The 22,668-nt window shown below is 38.7% G+C and overlaps 1 protein-coding gene across 1 annotated transcript; it reads right to left on the bottom strand.

Moving 5' to 3' along the window:
* Nucleotides 1–604: 604 nt before the first annotated feature.
* On the bottom strand, nt 605–21,258 carry hyal6 (hyaluronoglucosaminidase 6). The gene is made up of 5 exons (XM_058767706.1): nt 20,874–21,258; nt 12,359–12,554; nt 11,514–12,278; nt 9,881–9,970; nt 605–1,121 (listed from the first exon to the last, which is right to left on the bottom strand). The coding sequence occupies exons 2-5, from the start codon at nt 12,509–12,511 to the stop codon at nt 669–671; spliced, it is 1,461 nt and encodes a 486-aa protein (XP_058623689.1). The 5' UTR covers nt 12,512–12,554; nt 20,874–21,258; the 3' UTR covers nt 605–668.
* Nucleotides 21,259–22,668: the final 1,410 nt, after the last annotated feature.

Genomic DNA, 22,668 nt, shown 5'->3' with positions numbered 1-22,668 from the left:
TATGCTTTTGATTCACAATTGTTTTTTGTTTTTTTTGTTGTTTTTTTAAAGATTTAAAGAGTCTTTCTGGTAACTGGTTTAAAAGAGTCATTTGTTCATGAATTGAACCACACTGGTTATGCTATACTGCATGTTTTTGATTCCATAAAAAGAACCAGTTCAAAAGAGTCATTTGTTCATGATCCACACATCATACTGGTTTTTCTGTATGCTTTTGGTTCACTAAAAAGAAAAATATTTAAAAGAGTAACTTGTTCATGGAGCTACAGGTACATTGGTTATGCTTTATTTTTGATTCGCTAAAGATAACTGTTTTAAAAGAGCCATTTGTTCATGAATCAGAAAACACTGATTGTGCTGTAATGCTTTTGATTCATAAAAAAAACTGTTCAAAAGAGTCATTTATTCGTGAATCACATACCATACAGGTTGTCCTGTATGCTTTTGAAACACTAAAATTAAAAACATTTAAAGGAGCCATTGTTCATGAATCGAAGTATACTGGTTGTGCTGTGCTGCATGTTTCTGATTCTGATTTAACATAGGCAACATACAAAACCACTTCTAGACTCAAAACTTTACAGTCATTGAGATACAGCTACAACTAACTTTATTTCCTTGTCTTTTTATTTAACAGATCCAGTCCAAAGTCCCATCTACCCTGCACTTTACAGTATCAGACACTTAATAATGAGACACAGACCCAAGAACATGATGACAGACAGACAGGAGAAGTGAAGGGACAGGAGCAGCAGTAGTTCTCCCAGGACACTGTCTCTCGGTTGGGACGGGACAGGCTCTGTTATCTGGGGCATCTCACAGTAGATGCCCGTCCAGCCCTGGTAACACTGACAGGTGAACTTGTGCTTCATGTCCAGGATATCGTGGTTGTTGAGGTGGCCGCTGACGTGGAAGCGTGGTCCTCGGATGCCGTGGTTGAGGTGGATGTTGAAGAAGCGCGGGTTGAGGTGCAGGTAGGCCCCAGAGTCCAGGCTCTTGCGGACACATTTGCCGTTCTTCTTGCACAAGGCCTTGCTGCACAGCTTAGCAGCTGAGGTCACATTGATCACATAGTGACCCAGTGGACCATCAATGTACTTCTTGACTGTCAAGCAGTTTCTCTGCACAAAGACAAACACATATTAAAGACACTCGTATTTCTATACACTGCCGCTCAAAAGTTTGGGATCAGTAAGATTTGTAATGTTTTTTAAGGGAGTCTCTTCTGCTCATCAAGGCTGTATTTATTCGATCAAAAAATACAGAAAAAACAGTAATATTGTGAAATCTTATTGCAATTTCTAATATTGGTTTTCTATTTTAATATACTTTTAAAATAGAATTTATTTCTGTGACACAGCGCTGAACTTTTAGCATCATTACTCCAGTCTTCAGTGTCACATGATCCTTCAGAAATCATTCTAATATGCTGATTTATTATGAGTGTTGAAACTGTTGTGCTGCTTCATATTGTTTTTTGGAACGTGATACATTTTTTCTTTGATGAATACAAAGTTACAAAGAGCAGCATTTGTTCAAAATAGAAATCTTTTCTAACAATATAAGTCTTTACTATGACTTTTTATTAATTTAACACATCCCTCCTGAATAAATTTTCTGAATAATTTCTTTAAAAAAAAGAAAGAAAAAATGTACTGACCCCAAACTTTTGAATAGCATTGTATATTGTAACACAACATTTTTTTTTTTTTTAATAAATACTGTTCTTTTTAACTTTTTATTAATCAGAGAATCCTAAAAAAATATCACAGGTCCCCAAAAAAATATGAGGCAGCACAACGGTTTCCAACATTGATTATAAATCAGCATATTAGAATGATTTCTGAAGGATCATTTGACACTGAAGACTAGAGTAATGATGCTGAAAATTCAGCTTTGATCACAGGAATAAATTATATTTTAAAGTATATTAAAATAGAAAACTGTTATTTTAAATTGCAATAATAGGTCGCAAAATAACAGGGTTTTTTTCCTGTATTTTTGATCAAATAGATACAGCCTTGATGAGCATAAGAAACTTCTTGATAAAACATTAAAAATCTTACTGATCCCTTAACTTTTGACCGGCAGTGTATATATCGCAGATAGTCTCTCAGGAGTCGAGAATGACGATATATATATATATATATATTTGTCGATATCAGTTTATTAAGTGTATCAGTGCCATATTGTTACTGTTTACTAAAATTATTTAAAACATTTTTTATTAATTGAAATAAAATAAAAAATATAAATATTAGATGAGAAACTTTTCAAAATTAGAATAGGTAGATCTAAAAATTAATGTTGCCTTCTGGCAACTTGCTTGAAATAAATGCAAGTACTAAAGCACTAAAAAGTACTAAAATTAAGTTACAAAAAAAAAACTTGAAGTATCATTAAGATACTATTACAGTATTTATATTTTGAATTATTTTGAAATCTTATATTTGTATTTAGTCATTTTTATTAGTTTTTGCTTTTTAAAAGATTTTAAAAATCTATATAGTTTTATGAATTTTTATAAATTTTATATATATATATATATATATATATATATATATATATATATATACACACACACACACAAACACACATACAGTATCTCACAGAAGTGAGTACACCCCTCATATTTTTGTAAATATTTTATTATATCTTTTCATGTGACAACACAGAAGAAATGACACTTTGCTACAATGTAAAGTAGTGAGTGTACAGCTTGTATAACAGTGTAAATTTGCTGTCCCCTCAAAATAACTCAATACACAGCCATTAATGTCTAAACCGCTGGCCACAAAAGTGAGCCACAAAAATGGCTAATTGGGCCCAATTAGCCATTTTCTCTCCCCGGTGTCATGTGACTCCTTAGTGTTACAAGGTCTCAGGTGTGAATGGGGAGCAGGTGTGTTAAATTTGGTGTTATCTCTCTCACTCTCTCATACTGGTCACTGGAAGTTCAACATGGCACCTCATAGCAAAGAACTCTCTGAGGATCTGAAAAAAATTATTGTTGCTCTACATCAGGGGTTCCCAAACACGTTCCTGGAGCCTCCCTAACACTGCACATTTTGTATGTCTCCTTTGTCTGACACACCCATTTCAGGTCTTGGAGTTGCTGCTGATGAGTTGAATGAGGTGTGATTGATAAAGGAGACATGCAAAATGTGCAGTGTTGGGGAGGCTCCAGGAACGAGTTTGGGAACCCCTGCTCTACATAAAGATTGCGTAGGATGAAGATTGCCAAGACCCTGAAACTGAGCTGCAGCACGGTGGCCAAGACCATACAGCGGTTTAACAGGACAGGTTCCACTCAGAACAGGCCTCGCCATGGTCGACCAAAGAAGTTGAGTGCACGTGCTCAGCGTCATATCCAGAGGTTGTGTTTGGGAAATAGACGTATGAGTGCTGCCAGCATTGCTGCAGAGATTGAAGGGGTGGGGGTCAGCCTGTCAGTGCTCAGATCATACGCCGCACACTGCATCAAATTGGTCTGCATGGCTGTCGTCCCAGAAGGAAGCCTCTTCTAAAGATGATGCACAAGAAAGCCCGCAAACAGTTTGCTGAAGACAAGCAGACTAAGGACATGGATTACTGGAACCATGTCCTGTGGTCTGATGAGACCAAGATAAACTTATTTGGTTCAGATGGTATCAAACGTGTGCGGCGGCAACCAGGTGAGGAGTACAAAGACAAGTGTGTCTTGCCTACAGTCAAGCATGGTGGTGGGAGTGTCATGGTCTGGGGCTGCATGAGTGCTGCAGGCACTGGGGAGCTACAGTTCATTGAGGGAACCATGAATGCCAATATGTACTGTGACATACCCTCCCTTCGGAGACTGGGCCACAGGGCAGTATTCCAACATTATAACAATCCCAAACACCTCCAAGATGACCACTGCCTTGCTAAAGAAGCTGAGGGTAAAGGTGATGGACTGGCCAAGCATGTCCCCAGACCTAAACCCTATTGAGCATCTGTGAGGCATCCTCAAACGGAAGGTGGAGGAGCGCAAGGTCTCTAACATCCACCAGCTCCATGATGTCGTCATGGAGGAGTGGAAGAGGACTCCAGTGGCAACCTGTGAAGCTCTAGTGAACTCCAGGCCCAAGAGGGTTAAGGCAGTGCTGGAAAATAATGGTGGCCACACAAAATATTGACACTTTGGGCCCAATTTGGACATTTTCACTTAGGGGTGTACTCACTTTTGTGGCCAGCGGTTTAGACATTAATGGCTGTGTGTTGAGTTATTTTGAGGGTACAGCAAATTTACACTGTTATACAAGCTGTACACTCACTAATTTACATTGTAGCAAAGTGTCATTTCTTCAGTGTTGTCACATGAAAAGATATAATAAAATATTTATAAAAATGACAAAAATCTTTTTTAAGCTTTTAGTTTTATAACTATAATAACCCTGACTACAACTGAAATAAAATAAATTAAAGCTAAATAGAAATATTACAAAAATATTAATGATAATAAGTATGTAAAAAGTTACTAAAACTTAAACTAAAATAAAAATTATAAATATTATAATAGTTTATAAATAATACTAAAATAAAATTGGTTGATTATTGTACAATTGTTCATGCTCATTTCCCTCATTTTTACATTTACAGTAGATTAACTTTGCCATTATCTAATGCTCATGTAAAGTTAATCTTTTATAAAAACAATAACGATAATAATATAATAACACTGTTAAATCTAATATTTGGGAAATTTGTATACTGTTATGATGCCTAAATTCACTTCTAGTATTTAAAATGATTACTTTTAGTTTTTAATGTTTTGTTTTTAATTTGTTACACAAAATAATATAAATTTGAATACTGGCCATGTTCTTCATTTTTCTCATGATAAAGTGTGTTTCTGTTAAACTCTATTTCTATCAACTTCACTGAACATGATATAACTCGTCAGAAATTTCCTCCAAGTGAGTCAAAATGTCTAAGCTCATTTACGAGACGAATAAACATAATTCCCATTATGTCACGCAACATAAAAACACATTAGCATTTTGTTAAATCTTTCCATCTGCTTCAGTTTACTCTCATCCTTATGCTCTCTGTAAACAGGAAATGGGATTCACCCACAAAATGAGCATGTGCCCTTCAGGAGCACGTCTGTCGCTGTGCGATACAGTACTGTATATCACCAGATACAGCGACGCCATTATATCATCAGTCATGATGATACTAGTATTATTTTATATTAGGTTTAGATGATTACATATTGATTGAAATGTCCTTTTTAAGACATGAATTGAGGATAGAACATTTCCTGAGCTTTAAACATGTTTAATATGTTAATACCATCAGCTCAAGCAGATGCTGATCCCCAAATGCGGTTGGTTATGGCTGCTAATATTAGCAAATTCAGCTAAAAAATGCAGCAAATCTAGTCAAGGAGATTTAATGCTGGATAATATTATTAGCATTTAATTTGATTAAAATGATTATGATTAAATTTGTTCTGTGTCTGATGTACATTACCATAGGGGAGAAGCCGAATATTCACCAGAAGAGACGGACAGCAGCTCGTAAGTGTTGCGATACTTAGTCATAGATCTGTTGTTTAAATTATTTACTTGCTGTTGGGAAGGAATACTTTAGTTTCCCTTCTATTTCTATTCTGCATTTTCGTTGAGGTTTCGTTGTTTGATTGCACTTTCTGTTAATTATAATAATTTGCACCTCGGCTAAGAAGGAACCTGGATCATTTTCAGTGCTCCTTGCAAGCGAAGTGTTAGTTTCGTCTTGAGTTATTTGCACAAGGCTATTGGCTGGGCCAATCAGAAGCCGGCCACAGCGACTGTAAAAGTATTTAAACTGCCTGTTCGCTATTACAAGTCGGGAGAAGCCGAATATTCACCAGAAGAGACGGACAGCAGCTCGTAAGTGTTGCGATACTTAGTCATAGATCTGTTGTTTAAATTATTTACTTGCTGTTGGGAAGGAATACTTTCGTTTCCCTTCTATTTCTATTCTGCATTTTCGTTGAGGTTTCGTTGTTTGATTGCACTTTCTGTTAATTATAATAATTTGCACCTCGGCTAAGAAGGAACCTGGATCATTTTCAGTGCTCCTTGCAAGCGAAGTGTTAGTTTCGTCTTGAGTTATTTGAACAAGGCTATTGGCTGGGCCAATCAGAAGCCGGCCACAGCTGTTTTCACGGTAGTGTGTTAGGCTGTATTTATCAGAGGTCCGAGCGCTGACGCGGAAGCATCAGCGGAAGCGTTCAGCCTCCTCGTGTGAAGACCGACGAGGGTAAAGACCATCGACTTTTCCTGCGCGAATTTAACCGAGCAACGACACCGAGCGACACACTTAAGTATCTTTTCTTTTTTCCCCCTTCCCTTACACACTCTCCGTTTCCATCCTCTTTCCTGCCACCTCTATCATGTGTTTCCAAACTATTCCGGTTCTCTCTCAACCACGCTCTAACGTCCCACGCAGACGGCAACGTAATCCTGCTAACCTGCGCCTTATCTCTACCTCCTTCACTACACCTCTTTCCTTCTCTGTGGGTCTCTGGAATTGTCAGTCAGCTGTCAACAAAGCTGACTTCATTTCTGCTTTTTCTTTAAAATCCACGCTCAGCATCTTGGGCTTGACTGAGACCTGGATTCGTCCAGAAGACTCAGCAACCCCAGCTGCTCTCTCTACTAATCTCTCTTTCTCTCACACCCCCCGGCAAGTTGGCCGGGGTGGAGGCACTGGTCTGCTCATTTCTAACAATTGGAAATACTCAACCCGCTCTTCCCTATGCAATTACAACTCATTTGAATCTCATGCCATTACTGTATCAGCTCCGATAAAACTCCAGATCGTGGTCATTTACCGTCCCCCTAGCCAAATTCTAGCCACCTTCCTAGAGGAGCTGGACGGGCTGCTGTCCTCTTCGTGGAGGATGGCACTCCACTCCTAGTCTTTGGTGATTTCAACATTCACCTAGACAAGCCTTATGCTACAGACTTCCATGCACTCCTAGCTTCATTTGATCTCAAACGCCTTACCACTACTAGCACGCACAAATCAGGCAACCAACTTGACTTAATTTACACACGCAATTGTACTGCAGATAACATTCTGGTACAACCGCTACATACTGGACCATTTCTTCATTACATTTACATTACACTTTGCTTCTCCTGTGCCACCAACCCCTACCAGTTACTTTTAGACGAAACCTGCGCTCCCTTTCTCCTTCCCATCTCTCCTCTGTAGTATCCTCCTCTCTTCCTTCACCCACCCATTTCTCATCTCTGGATGTAAACGCAGCTACTGAGACTTTATGCTCTACCTTAACCTCTTGTCTAGACGACATTTGTCCTCTCTCCTCTAGGCCCGCACGGGCTGCTCCTTCCAACCCCTGGTTATCCGAGGTTCTTCGTGAACATCGGACTACACTCAGAGCGGCAGAGAGAAAATGGCGCAAATCAAACGATCTGTCGGACCTCAGTAGGTACCAGTCTATGCTCACATCCTTCTCTGCTAAAGTCCACACTGCCAAATCCTCACATTTCCGCAACAAGATCGACAGCGCTCCAGACATGCGTAATCTCTTCAGAACATTTAATTCCCTCCTCTGTCCCCCTCCACCTCCTCCCTCCACCTCTATTACAGCTGATGACTTTGCCACTTTCTTTACAGACAAAACTAGATCAATCAGTGGTCAGTTTTCACCTCCACGCACACAGGACCCTCACCCTACCACATCCACTGCTAAAACTCCCATCTTTTCTTTCTGTCCACTCACTGAAGCTGAAGTATCCAAGCTTCTCCTCTCCAACCATCCTACAACATGTCCTCTTGACCCAATCCCCTCACACCTTCTCCAAGCAATCTCACCCACACTCTTACCTGCACTCACACACATCATCAACACATCCCTACTCACAGGTAACTTCCCCATTGCGTTCAAGCAGGCTCGGGTAACCCCACTGCTCAAAAAACCTACATTAAACACTTCTCTTATAGAAAACTACAGACCTGTCTCTCTCCTTCCGTTCATAGCGAAAACACTTGAACGAGTTGTCTTCAACCAAGTCTCACTGTTTCTTTCACAGAACAACAAACTGGATGCTAAACAGTCAGGTTTCAGGAGGGGCCATTCAACTGAGACTGCGCTTCTCTCGGTCACTGAAGCCCTGCAATTGCAAAAGCCCATTCCAAATCATCAGTCCTCATTCTGCTGGACCTATCTGCCGCTTTTGACACTGTCAATCATCAGATATTCCTGTCCACCCTCTCATCACTGGGCATCTCTGGCATTCCACTTCGCTGGTTTGAATCCTATCTCACTGGTAGGTCTTTCAGGGTGGCCTGGGAGGTGAGGTATCCAAAGCACATACACTGGTCACTGGGGTTCCTCAGGGATCAGTTCTTGACCCTCCTCTTCTCCACATACACTACATCACTGGGTCCCATCATACAGGCACATGGATTCTCATACCATTGCTACGCTGATGACACACAGCTCTACCTCTCTTTTCAACCAGATGATCCAACGGTAGCTGCAAGGATCTCAGGTTGCCTGGCGGACATCTCGGCATGGATGAAAGAACATCACCTGCAGCTCAACCTGGCAAAGACTGAGCTTCTTGTCCTCCCTGCCACTCCGACTCTACAGCATGACTTCACGATCCAGTTAGGTTCATCAACAATAACCCCATCAACTTCGGTCAGAAATCTTGGTGTAATCTTTGATGATCAGCTGACCTTCAAAGACCACATTACAAAACTGCTCGATCTTGCAGGTTTGCACTATATAACATCAGAAAGATCAGGCCCTTTCTGACAGAGCATGCTGCACAACTTATTGTCCAGGCCCTTGTCATTTCTAGGCTGGACTATTGCAATGCTCTTCTGGCTGGACTTCCGTCTAATACAGTCAAACCTCTACAAATGATTCAGAATGCAGCGGCACGACTGGTCTTCAACGAGCCCAAAAGAGCCCATGTTACACCTCTCTTTATCTCCCTGCACTGGCTACCAATCACGGCTCGCATCAAGTTCAAGACACTGATGCTTGCATATAGAACAACCACTGGCTCAGCACCCGTTTACTTGCACTCTCTATTAACAAACTACATCCCCTCCAGAAATCTGAGATCTGCTAGTGAGCGACGCCTCGTGATACCATCACAGAGAGGCGCAAAATCACTCTCTAGATCATTCTCATTCACCATTCCTGGCTGGTGGAACGATCTTCCCACCTCTATCCGGAATGCTGGATCCCTGTCAATCTTCAAGCAACAACTGAAAACTCATCTCTTTCGACAGCACTTGACTTCATCCTAAACTTAAAAAAAAAAAAAAAAAATTATCTTTACTTATTCCTTCCTTTGGTAGTTTGTATTTATTTGAACAATGCCTGAGACTTGGTGTTGCAAGCACTTCGTATGTCTGATTGCCTCTTCAAGATTAATCGCTCTATGTATTCCCCAATTGTAAGTAGCTTTGGATAAAAGCGTCTGCTAAATGACTAAATGTAAATGTAAATGTAAATGTATGTTTTTTAAAACAAGAAATGAATGCTTTTGTTCAGCAAAGATGCATTAAATTGATCAAAATTGACACAAAAAATATGAAGCAGCGCAGCTGTTTTTTTAACACTGTTAATAATAAGAAATGTTTCAGTGAATCAACATATTAGAATGATTTCTGAAGGATCATGCGACACTGACGACTGGAGTAATAATGCTGAAAATTAAGCTTTGCATCACAAATATAAATTATACTGAAATATAAAACAGTTATTTGACATTGAAATATTTCACAATATTGCTGTTTTTACTGTATTTTTGATTACATTAATTCAGCATTGAGCTTAAGAAACATTCAAAAGAATTTGAACAGCATTGTAAATAATGAGTACCTGAGATCTTGCATATTCGGAAGAGCCCCACAGGACCACCCCAGCGGCCCCCAGTGCTGCGCTCTCTCCTATAGTGTGGACCAGGTCACTCTGTTCAAAATTAATATACTTTTTCTTTATGTTAATGCAGAAAAGCAAGAGATTGAGTCATATAGTAGCAGGCCTGGAAAAGAAATCTGTTAGTTTTTCTCAACACAAACATCACAATTACCGTTTGTTGTATGTAGGGTTTAGAATTTGTATGTCAGCTATGAATGATACCTTAAATCATATGACTTACTGAGGAGAGGTGTGTAATCGCACATTTGATTTTCGCCTGGCAGGAAGTGAAACAATGCAGCAGGCCTACATGTATAATGTAAGGTCTGGAGCTTGTACTATCACAATGAACATATGGAAGCTATCTGTTGTAACCTAAACTAGTCATAATAAGTACATTACCTTGTGATGTACCTCGTTGTCTAGAAAGGTGGGTGGTCCCATCAAACTGAAAACACGACGGCAGACCTACTGCAGAGTTTGATTTGGAACATTCCACTCATAATGAGGTGACAGATGAGTGTTTAAGCATATCTCTGGCATTTAAGATGCTGGGGAGGAGGGTGATTTAGGAGGTGGGGTCTGTCACTCAAGTATTTGATGAATGATTAAAACAATGTGTGTTTGACAGGTTCTTCTAGATGGCTGGAAAGCATGCAAAGTAGCAAGTTGGTATGGAGTAAAGCAACTCAATACTTTCTAAGCAGTTATTAAAGGGATAGTTCACCTAAAACTGAAAATTCTGTCATTAATTACTCACCCTCATGTTGTTCCAAAAGACCTTCGTTCATCATCGGAACACAAATTAAGATATTTTTGATGAAATCTGAGAGCTTTCTGACCCTGCATAGACAGCAACGCAACTGACATGTTCGAGGCCCAGAAAGGTAGTAGGACATTGTCAAAAAAGCCCATGTGGCATCAGTAATTCAACCTATTTTATGAAGTTACAAGAATACGAAAATCTTTTTGTGCGCAAAGAAAACAAAAATAATGATTTTATTCAACAATTTCTTCTCTTCCATGTCAGTCTTTGACACGCGTTCACGACAGTACCATGACGCATGCGCAAGAAATTATTGAATAAAGTTAATACAATTATTTAATAAATAAATTAGTTGATAAAATTAAATTTAATTAGTTAAAATTACAGTTGAACCATTGATGTCACATGGACTATTTTAATGATGTCCTTACTACCTTTTTGGCCCTTGAACATGTCAGTTGCGTTGCTGTCTATGCAGGGTCAAAAAGCTCTCAAATTTCATCAAAAATATCTTAATGAGTGTTCCGAAGATGAACGAAGGTCTTGCAGGTTTGGAACGACATGAGGGTGAGTAATTAATGACAGAATTTTCATTTTTGAGTGAACTAAACCTTTAAATAACTAAACAAGGGAAGTGTTTGGAGAAACCTGTTTGAAAACGATCATTGTTTTTGCTATTCTGTTTGTTGGAAAGATTGGAATTGGAATTCTGTTTTTAAATTATAGAAAAGCCATAACAATGAAATGACAAGAAATCACGTTTCGGCTTTTTCAACTCCTTCAAACTTAATTACTAAACTTTAATCCTATATTTAAAGTTCTACTCACCTCTGATAGGACAACAAATGTGTATGCATAGAAGGGCCTGGAATAGACAAAAACAGGCAGCGTATAGTCATTCCTAGCAATCGAGGCAATCCGCATGGCCTCCTTGACACGGTAGTGCACAAATTTAACAGTATTAGCTGAAGACTTGAGCTCATAGTCAAGGTAGATGGAAGGATAGAGAGCCGTACTCTCCTTCCACAGCCACATCAGGTGATCATTGCGCACATGCTCTATATTAGGACACTCTCCAGTGTAACGCAAAGGATGCTGCTTGTAGCCATAATTGTAACAGTCAGGAAACAGATAAAAACCCCAAAGGCCATGCGGTCGTCGACTTTCGGCCAGACCCAGTGTTGAGTTCATGAATACTTGTCCGGCTCTATCAAAGAGCTCCTTTGCTTCATTCTCCACCTTACTTTGTGGCCAACCAGGATGCAGTTTCCTTATAAGCTCCTTGGATTTGTTCCGGTAGATGTCCTTCGAGCCCCAATTGCGAACCCACTGCGGTCGCCAGTTTTCCCAGTCGATAACACCAAGCCCATGAAAGTCCTTGAAGGGTATGAGCTTGTCGATGTCGGCTCGAGCTTTGCTGAGGTGCTTGCTCAGGCTTTGGTTCTGAGGAAGGCCACCATTGATGGGAATCCCAGAGGTGGTGTAGTAAGGATAGTATCCCAGGTGACTGTGGTAAAAGATGGTCACGTTGGGGCCGCTCAAGGTCTCGTTATTGTTTGCAACGATGTCGAAGACACTAAGGTCCAAATCCACCTTGTTAAAGAGATGGACAAGATGTTATTCCCATCATTTGGACCACACAACGTTTGCTAGATTATTGACACATGTTCAACCTTGAATCGAAGACGGCAGGATTCAGTAGGTGCGTTCCACACCACCACAAACGGCCGATGGGGTAACAAAGGCGTTCGGGCCTGCTTCAACTGATCCGCCCAAGCCACCAGTGATCCATACACTGCCAGTGCCAGAAAGCCGATCAGCGCCATCACTCGAATGCCCGCATAGATCAATCAACCCACATGCCACAACCTGAAGAGAAACAAAATATGAAAAATCCCATCGCTGTTGAAAAAATGATTACATCATGAGGGTCATTTGGCAAGGAAAATCAAAGATGTGGTTGAGTGACAGACAAATGAGGGTCATTGAGCCGTGGTGCTCTAGATTTCACTGCACAATGATCCTCTGTACTCCACCCAATTAACTGTCCCTTCATTTCAATGCTCATTCGTGTAATTCATGCATATAGGACTTGATTAAGTGACTGTAATCTAGCAGAACTGGGAATTTTATATTATTTACTAGTATTTAATAATATTATTATAACATTTTCAGTTTACGTTTTGATTTTTAGTAATAATTTTATGTGCTTTTGTCATTTTTATTTTTATTATTAGTGTTTATAAAAAATTTTTTTACTTTTTATATTTAGATTTAATTTATTCCAATTTTAGGTTCCAAACTTATTTAGTTTGTCAATTTTTGTTAAAGTTTTTTCTCAATCTAATATGTAGATTTTATTTCAGATTTTTGTCCGTTATCGAAAACTATTTTAATTGTTGTAGTTAACAATAGCAACACCGTCTAGCTGTACGTTACACAAATATTTAAAATGGATAAAGTTGATTGATTTACTTGCACTGTGAAAGAGTAAATCTATTCCTTGGAAAACTATTATTGTATTGTATTGTATTGTATTAGATATATGTTTGAATGGCAATGTTAAAAATGTTAGATATAAAGCATAATACAATAAAACATAAACATTTGAAAATCTTTTACTAAAATAAAATGTATATAAAAATTATAAAATAAGTACTCCGCTACATTTGTGTTGCTTTTATTGCCCTTTTGGCAGAAATAACTTTATGTAATTAATACTACTCCGTATTTAAATGCATAATTATACCTTAAAATAAAGTGTAACCCAAACTTTTTGTAGATGATTCTTGTATTATTCTTTTCCCATTCCTCCATGCAGAATTACAATATATTTAGTTATACAATATATTTGCATGAAAAATGCTGTAAAGATCTTGCTCAAAGGAGCAGTTTTACCCAACTTTGTTGACAATATCTAGATTTACTGCCTTATATAGACCCTTGGATATTTGGAAACTGTTTTGTAATTTTGGTTTAAATAATATGGGAAATCACGTTAAATGACAAGTCACATTTGAACATTTGAAAATGTCATGTGTAGTACATTAAAATTCCTTTCTAATCTCCGTCAAATTCCTCTCACGGTTACAAGTGTGATTGTGTACACTCAGGGGGCCTCGCAAATGAAAGCATGTGCCTGTTTCGGCCTATTTATTTTTCAAATAATTCTTTAGAACAAGTTTTGTTCAAAGAGAAAATAAAGACAAAGAAAACAGTAATATCAATTCACCATCTGAAGAGTTTCTTCTCCTCAGATATTTTTAATGGATAACATCTCTTTCTCATGGGTTTGTGGGAGTCTGTCAGATAAAATAAAAGGGAAAATGTAGCTTACAGTACATGTGGAAGATCTGCATTTCCTCTTCCAGTGAGATGGCAGTGAAACTTGTCCATCTAACCAAGAGCAACAACGTGGTGAAGTCACCAAGTCTTTTCAAAAAACCACAACCATCTACAGTGCCCAACCACAAAAAAGACCCCCCAAAAACCCGTCTGAGACATACTGGCACTGCTTTCTCCTCAGACAGACAGTGCTCAAGGGACATGAGAACCAACTGCATTTTCTTTCTCTTCTTTACAAAATGGACTGATTGAATCCAGATGGCAATGGAGCTGCACATCATGTTGCAGCATTGAACTGTTTTGCCTTTTTATTCATTTAAACCTGGAAAGAAAGTTTATAGGGTTTTTAAAAATGTGAAAAAACGATATTTAAGATTTTTGCTTTATCCATTTTTAAATCCATTCTGCTATTATCCAACTGCTGAAACCTATTTATGCCTCCAGAGTAAAAACAAAAAACTGCAATATAATTCCTCTTAACTGTAACACCTCAACATTTTTTGAATGCTTCTCATGTGGCTTTATATCACAAAATTTGACCCTCAATGTCTACTTTATTTCTAGCAATTGCAATTTTATCAACTATACTGTAACTTTGTATCTCACAATGTAACTATCTCAAATTTGAATTTGTTTGTGACTTTGTATCTCAAAATGTAACTTATCTTGTAATGACTGTATCTTACAATCGCTGCTTTTTTCTCAGCTGTAATATTAAAACTCCCAAATCTAACTGTATATTTAACAATTTAACTTTATATCTCATAATTATGAATTTGTTTTCTTATAATTCTGAATTTATGCCCCACAATAACGTTATATGTCAAAATTCTTGTCATGACTGCATCTCATAATCGCTACTTCATTCTTCACAACAGCAATATTATACCGCTCAACTGTAACTTTATATCTTGCAATGTAGCTTTGCCTTACAATTATAATGGAGAATTAATTGGCAACAATTTGACTTTATATGTAAAAATGTTGACTTATAATTGTGATTTTATATCTGATAATAAATAAAAAAAATTTAAAAATCAGTTAAACCTCCCAAACATAACATAAATCTTGAAATGTAACTTTGTATATTACAATTATGATTTTGTTTCTGATAATTATGATATTCCACAATGTGACTTTATATATAATACTGTATTACTGTACAATTTTACATCTCATAATGACTATATCTCATAATCACTTTATTTCAGAAGTTGCAATATTAAAACCTCCCAAATTTAACTTTATATCTCACAATTATACTTTTTTGTCTAATAATTATTATTTTATATTCCACAATGTGGCTTCATAGCTCAAATTTTAAATGTTTCTCATAATTGTGACTTTACATCTCAAAATCTGACTTGTCTCGTAATGCCTGTATCTTACAGTTGCTTCTTTATTTTCTCAATTGCAATATTATACCTTCAAACTTGTATATTGAAACTTTGTTTTTGTTTTATATCTCACAACTGGACTATAAATCTCAGAAATCTCACAACTACAACCTTTCTTTACAATAGTGACTTTATTTCTCACAATTGAGACTTTATTTGTTGCATTGTGACTTAATATATGTGGCACAATGTGTGTTTCTTATAACTACTTTTATTACTCCAAAGCAGTCCAAAGTAACGATTCCTGTCATGAGCCGGGTTTGTCTCTAGTTTTCTTTTCTCTTCTATTTTGTGTAGTGCTATCTTTTACTCAGCTGTTCGCGATCACAATCAGAGCTCGCGCTGACTGGGACTGCACCTGTTCTCTCTTTACGCTGATTTTCCTCTCTATTTCTCTCTGCGTGTTACTAGGCCTTTTTGCCAGATTATTGTGCTTTGCTGCCAGTCTCTTAGCGAACTCATTACTGAGTTCGCTAAGAGTATGAGGTGTTTTTTTTCCCTCCAACCTACTACTTATGCCAAGGATCGCTCCAGGGTAGCTTTTGTGCTCTCTCTCCTGACTGGACTGGCACGTGACTGGGGAACAGCAGTATGGGAGGGGTTTGTGAAAAAGAAGGATGGTTCTTTGCGTCCCTGCATACATTATCGTGGGTTGAACGACTTAACTGTTAAGAACCGGTACCTGTTGCCACTTATGTCATCAGCCTTCGAGATCTTGCAGGGAGCAAGGATTTAAATTAGACCGCCGCAATGCGTACCATTTGGTGCGCATGAAGGAGGGAGATGAGTGGAAGACAGCTTTCAATACGCCCCTCGGCCACTTCGAATACCGGGTTCTACCATTTGGACCCGCCAATGCTCCGGCTGTTTTCCAAGCACTCGTGAACGATGTCCTGAGGGACATGCTCAATGTCTTCGTTTTTGTGTACCTAGATGACATTCTCATTTTTTCATTTTCTAACACCTGTTAGAGAATCACCTTTTTGTTAAGGCTGAGAGGTGCGTCTTTCATGCTAGATCTGTTTCGTTTTTGGGTTTTGTTGTGTCCACCGAGGGCATTAGTATGGATGAGGCCAAGGTGCGCGCTGTTATCGATTGGCCCATCCCTGACTCACGCACTGCTCTCCAAAGGTTATTGGGGTTTGCAAATTTTTATTGATGCTTTATACGGCATTTCAGTCAAGTGGAACATAACTACGATGTAGGTAACCGTGATCTCCTGGCCATTTGGTTGGCACTAGGTGAGTGGCACCATTGACTTGAGGGGGCAGCCCATCCGTTCGTTGTTTGGACTGATCACCATAACCTTGAATATGTTAGTTCAGCTAAGAGATTGAATGCCAGACAGACGGTTCGACCTTACCATTTCCTATAAACCGGGCTCTAAGAATACAAAACCCGATGCACTATCTCGTCAGTTCGGTTCGTCAGAGGACGGCTCATCCACAGAGACTATTCTGCTCGATGGTCGTATGGTCGTGTGGTCGGGGCCGTGGTCTGGGGAATCGAACGACAGGTAAAGAGGGCTCTGGTTCATGTTGCCATTCCTCATGAGTGTCCGACGGGTAAATTGTTCATTCCCAAGCCCGTGCGTCCAGCTGTTCTCCGCTGGAGTCATGCCTCTAGGCTCGCTGCGCAACCTGGGATGAGGGGGACTCTAGCTACTGTCCATCGGCGTTTCTGGTGGCCGGATTTAGTCCGTGACGTACGCCATTTTGTAGCCTTGTGTCCTGTCTGTGCCCAGTCTAAGTCTAGCAATTCTCCACCTGCCAGTCTACTTCGCCCCCTCCCTATTCTGTCTCGCCCTTGGTTGCACATTGCTTTGGATTTCGTTACGGGTCTGCCTCCGCGGGTAACACGGTAATTCTCACTATCGTTGATCGTTTTTTTGCCCTCTGACATATGGCGCTTTTCCACTGCGTGGTACGACTCGGCTCGGTACGGTTCCGAATGGCACGGCACGGCTCAGTTCGGCTCGGTTTGTGTTTCCACTGCAGTTTAGTACCGCTTTAGAGTGGGCAAGATTATTCACGTGTCGCTATAGTCGCGCCGCCTCTACTGCCATGACTCCTGAAAAACTTTTTAATTCCGCCACGCTCCATCCGCTCCTCGGCTATCAACGAGAGGACAGTCTGTACATCCTCAACTGACAACGAAACAGCCATTTTTTGGTTGTTAAAAGAAAGGTGCGCTCATTCAAAACAGTCGTGTTTGATCCTTCGCTGGCTGAGTGGCTGTGCTGATTTAAATCTAGCGGGTTTGTTGTGTCTCGTGCCGCAAGTTCAATGACGCAGGCAGTGACGATTCTCTCCGGCCAATCAGTGATCAGCTGAGTTTACACGTTACGTTTTGGTAACGGTACGGTTCGCTTGGAACCTCGGCCGAGGTGGTACTAAAAAAAGTACGAGGTACCAGGTACTGTACCCAGTGGAAAACCCCCCAAAAGTGAGCCTTACTGAACCGTACCATGCCGTACCATGCCGTGGAAAAGCGCCAATAGTCTCCGATCAGGGGCCGCAATTTGTCTCTCAGTTTTGGAGGGAATTCTATTGGCAGATCAGAGCTACGGCCAGTCTGTCGTCGAGATTTCATCCACAGACTAATGGACAAGCTGAACGCCTCAATCAGATCTTGGGTCGGTTGCTCCATACTCTAGCGGCTCACACTCCCACCTCGTGGTGTGAGCAGCGAGGTTGGGCCGAATACACCTATAACTCGTTGCCATCGTCGTCTACCAGATTATCTCCATTTTATTGTTTTCTGGGTTACCAGCCGCCGCTATTCTCTTATCAAGATTCAGAAGCCTCCGTCCCCTCTGTCCAGGTCCTTATTAAGCGCTGTCGACGCACCTGGAAGAGGGTGCGCGATGGATTATGTAAGACGAAAAAGCACATCTGTCAGGCCCCGAGATACATTTGTGGTCAGAGAGTGTGGCTATCTACTCGTAATCTTCCCCTTCAGTCTCCGTCTCGTAAATTAGCACCTAAATTTATTGGCCCTTTTTCGATTGTTAAGGTGCTCAGGCGGTGTGACTTAGATTACCTCACTTTTAGAGACAGGCGCACCCGGCTCCTGAACTCTCAAGTCAAGTCCACTCCTTTGTTCCAGTTCTTCTTGTGTTAACGTCCAGTTTTGCGACCGCCAGATACGGCCAGTGATCGGCAGACTACCTGAGTTTATTTTTATGAACAATAAAACCTCAGTTTGACTTGCCTTTGCCTCTGGGTCCCTTTGTCGTGACACTTCCAAAGTAACCCTTTTAAATATGAACTTGCAAAACTTCTTCTCCCTCATATTCTATGATCAAACCAGAACATTTACTTCATATTGTAATCAGCATGCAGCTGGAATAAATACAGTGGTCAGCTGCAATCAGAAGGCCTCATGCTGCCGAATCTTGTGTTCCCTAACTTGAAAAGTAATCTGGAAAAAATACACGTGGACCCAGGCCTCTGCTAAACCTATAAGCTCAGAAACATCATGCTGCATCTGATAATTGGGAAAAGACTAAATGCATTGAGATTTTCCAAGATTATTCTCGTAAAGCTTGCAACCGAGTAGTCTTGACGGTAACAAACCCTGGCGTTCCTCTAAACATGAGCTTTTTTGCGTGAAATTCAGTGATGAAATGTCTCAATACTTTCCAAAACATTTCACAATGGCCTGTGTGGCCTATGAATTTGATATTTACAGCCTGTTTGGACATAAGTGTGTATGTGATTATCTGCTAATGCTCTAAATACGATTTACATATGGCACATGGCTGATGTGGGATATGTTACATGGGGGTAAGAATGTACAACTAAGTCAGCAGGCATGAGTCTTTTGCCTGCTGCAGTCTGTATATGGAAATATGTGTGTATTACTGCTGTTGGTCCAATAAACCTTATGGAAAAGGGCTTGTAGGCCAAGTCCAACATTAACATCTTCAAGCAAGGTATTATCAAAATTTGTCTTTTTGTATAATGACTACTATGGTACTTGCAATTGCAATTTTTCACCTCAAAACTATAACTTTATATCTTGCGATGTGGCTTTATATGTCACATTCCTGAATTTGTTTCTCATAATTGTAATTTCATATCCCACAATGTGACTTACTATCTCAAAATTGTACTTACTGTATCTCATAATGACTATATCTCTAAATCACTACTTTATTTCTCCCAATTGCAATTTTAAACCTTCTAACTGTAACTTTATACCTTGCAATGTGGCTTTATATTTAACAATTCTGTGATTTTATATCTCAAAATTATACTTACTGTATCTCATAATGACTATATCTCTCAGTCACTAGTGTATTTCTCACAACTGGCATACATCAAAACTATAACTTTATATATAACTATAATTTTATATCTCACAATTCTGAGTTTGTTTCTCATAATTGTGAGTTTTTATCCCACAATTGATTTTATATCTCAAAATTTGACTGACTATATCTCTCTGTCGCTATAGTTTATTTCTTACAATTTCAATTCCTCAAAACTTTAACTTTATATATTACAATGTAGTTTTATATCTCACAATTCTGAGTTTGTTTTTAATAATTGTGATTTTATAGCTCAAAATTTGACTTTTCTCATAATGACTATATCTCTCAGTCACTCCTCACAATTGCAGTGCTTCAAAACTGTAACTTACAATGATTGTGATGATTGTGATTTTCTCATAGTTGTGGTTTTGTGGCAAAAAGTTACAGTTTCTCCACAAGACAATGCAAAGAAGTTTATTTTGGTCCTTTTCTGTAGTGCGTTTGTATCTTTGTGTTGCAAATATGTTCCCATGAGTCATGTCTGAATGACCTGCAGTGTCCCATAGATATTTACAGCGCTTTAAGTGCTTTGTCCGGACACACTACATGCCGGTGGGAGTTTGTTTATGTGCTGTCGCTCTACAGTTGGACGGTTCTCATGAAGCAGGTTGTCCTCACAATGAATACATTGGTGTTGCTGAGGGAAGCAGCTATTGAAAGCCTCTTGAGTCCATCCACCGTGAACTTGTCTCTAGTCCAGTCCTAATTAGGAGGAACTTGCTCTACACACACACTTTACCACCAAAAAGCTCTTTTCACTTGCCTTGAACATGTTATTATTTATGGTCAGTTTCCATGAGTTTTAATGGTTGTTTAGTCCACAAAAAATAAATGATTTCATTATTAACATATGCCAGGTCATTTCCTTTGTGAAGACTTCCCATCAAATGGTATGGTGACGTAATGTTTTAATTTGTGAAAAAATTGCTTTATGTATTTTAAGCCAATTAAGGATCCACAGTATTTAAGTATCATGTCACACAAGTTTTATAAAACGTATCAATATCAGCCTTAATTTCTGCTTTGTGGCTTTGAATCCTATATTTTATTCGCTGAGTTTTGAAAACTTCATTAAAACATGATAAGACAGATTCTTGTCTTTGATTTGGATAAACACTTTGCACTAACCTCTCAAGTCTGTTTTCAAAGACGAGATATCCTCAGCAGCCGCTGGTTCCAGCACCGCTCAGCACATCCGGTCTAATTATCTTGTCTTTGTATTGAATATCCAGCTGAGGCGTTTTGTTTTGTTGTGCTATGTGTGTTCAGAGATATCACAGTTATCAGGGTTTGCTGTGCGGTTGTTGAGTGGCACTGGCATTGGCACACTCTTGCATTGTTAATTGATTTGGCTCCTCCTCGTCAAGCTCCCAGATGAACTGCAATTAGTGATCACCGACATGCCAAAGCAGTCTGTGTCGCTCCAGGACTACAATAATTCTGAGTGATTTGTGGCCTGATTATAATTAAATGCTTTGGCTTTAGTTGTTTTGGGACTTCATGTTCGTTTATAAGCCTTGATTATATGGGTCAATAATGTATAAATTTTAAAGAAAAGGGGAGAAAATCTAGTTTGAAACCTGGCAAGTTGTTTGAAATGTAGTCTTTGTATAAAGACTTTCTTGTATTTTTGAAATGCATTTAAATTTAATGACTCCAGTATCAAATGAAATATCATGAATTATCATTTATAAACATAAAATGTTTTGGGGAAGTGGCACACTGGCACCACACACAATTTTACAATCTGAATTAACCTTGTCTTGTGACGGGGAAAAAAAGAACAACAAAGAGATATTCTAAGTGTTTTATTGATCCTGAAACACCCTGTTTTATGCATGTTTCTGTATATTGGTTGCATAGCCTATTGTAGTTTACAAAAACTAAAACTAAAAATATTTTTAAAATATTTTAGCTAGTTGCCAGGTTTCTCATTTTCAATTAGTTTAATTTAATGTTTAAAAACAACTAAAACTGAAATAATAATAAAAAACTATAAAGACATTTAATCAAAAACTAATACAATTTATAAAACGGAAATGGAAAGAATAAAAAAACACATTGAAAATATAAATATAAAATTATCTCAGTGATACTACAATAACACTGGCATATTGGCAGACAAAAGATTTTCAAATATTAATAAGCAGTAAATCACTTTTGTTTGTTTATTTATTTATTGTAAAAAACAACCTAATTCTTAATAAGAAACCATTGAGGCTTTTTTCTGTATTATATCAGAACAGTTGTACCACCTGACATTTCTGACATTATGCCTCCCCCATAAATTATTAAAATGAATTTAATTAAGTATTTTAACACAATCATCATACGTTCTTGAAAATAAAGGTTTCAAAAGTTATCCTTTTCACAGTGATGCTATAAAAAAAAATTAAATAAAAAAAATCGTTCCTCAAAGCCTTTTAATGAAAAGTTCTTAAAATATAATTTTTCTTAGTCTGAAAAACTTTTAAAAAATCTAAAAACCCTTTTTTTCCCACTATAAAGAACTTAATAATAAAAATAATAATAATAATAATACATCCGGACCAAAAAATAAAGAGCCTCGTGTCATTGAGCCATATAAAAAGGAGAGCGTCTAGCCTATACAAGCATCATGTATTGAGAATATGCTGAGCACAGCACCAAGAAACACACTTGATATTCGCTCTTGTATTGAAACAGTTGTGAAAACACAGTCGTCCTTCTTACCGTAATGCAATCTGATTGTTGTTATGGAGAGTAAATCCACTGCAGTAGACAGTTTCTGTAATGTCAGGTGGATTAACGTTTCAGACACAAACGTTTAGACTGCATGACAGGGTGGGAGCCAGTATCTCTGGCACTTACACGGGACCACCTGCCAGTTTCTTCCTTTCTTCCTACACACTTTAACCTACAGCTTTACTATTTCCTTTCAAAT

Source organism: Onychostoma macrolepis, chromosome 25 (genome assembly GCF_012432095.1).
Source record: "Onychostoma macrolepis isolate SWU-2019 chromosome 25, ASM1243209v1, whole genome shotgun sequence".
NCBI classification, from domain to species: domain Eukaryota; kingdom Metazoa; phylum Chordata; class Actinopteri; order Cypriniformes; family Cyprinidae; genus Onychostoma; species Onychostoma macrolepis.
This window is presented reverse-complemented; position numbering and strand designations above follow the sequence as displayed.

What these genes read in the sequence shown, in the direction of transcription:
- hyal6 (XM_058767706.1), bottom strand. Translation starts at nt 12,511, where the DNA reads ATGGCGCTGATCGGCTTTCTGGCACTGGCAGTGTATGGATCACTGGTG. An exon ending in CATTTGTTGTCCTATCAGAG is followed by an intron (nt 9,971 to 11,513) that starts GTGAGTAGAACT and finishes AATTTTGAACAG; the next exon opens with AGTGACCTGGTCCACACTAT. An exon ending in CCGAATATGCAAGATCTCAG is followed by an intron (nt 1,122 to 9,880) that starts GTACTCATTATT and finishes GTCTTTGTGCAG; the next exon opens with AGAAACTGCTTGACAGTCAA.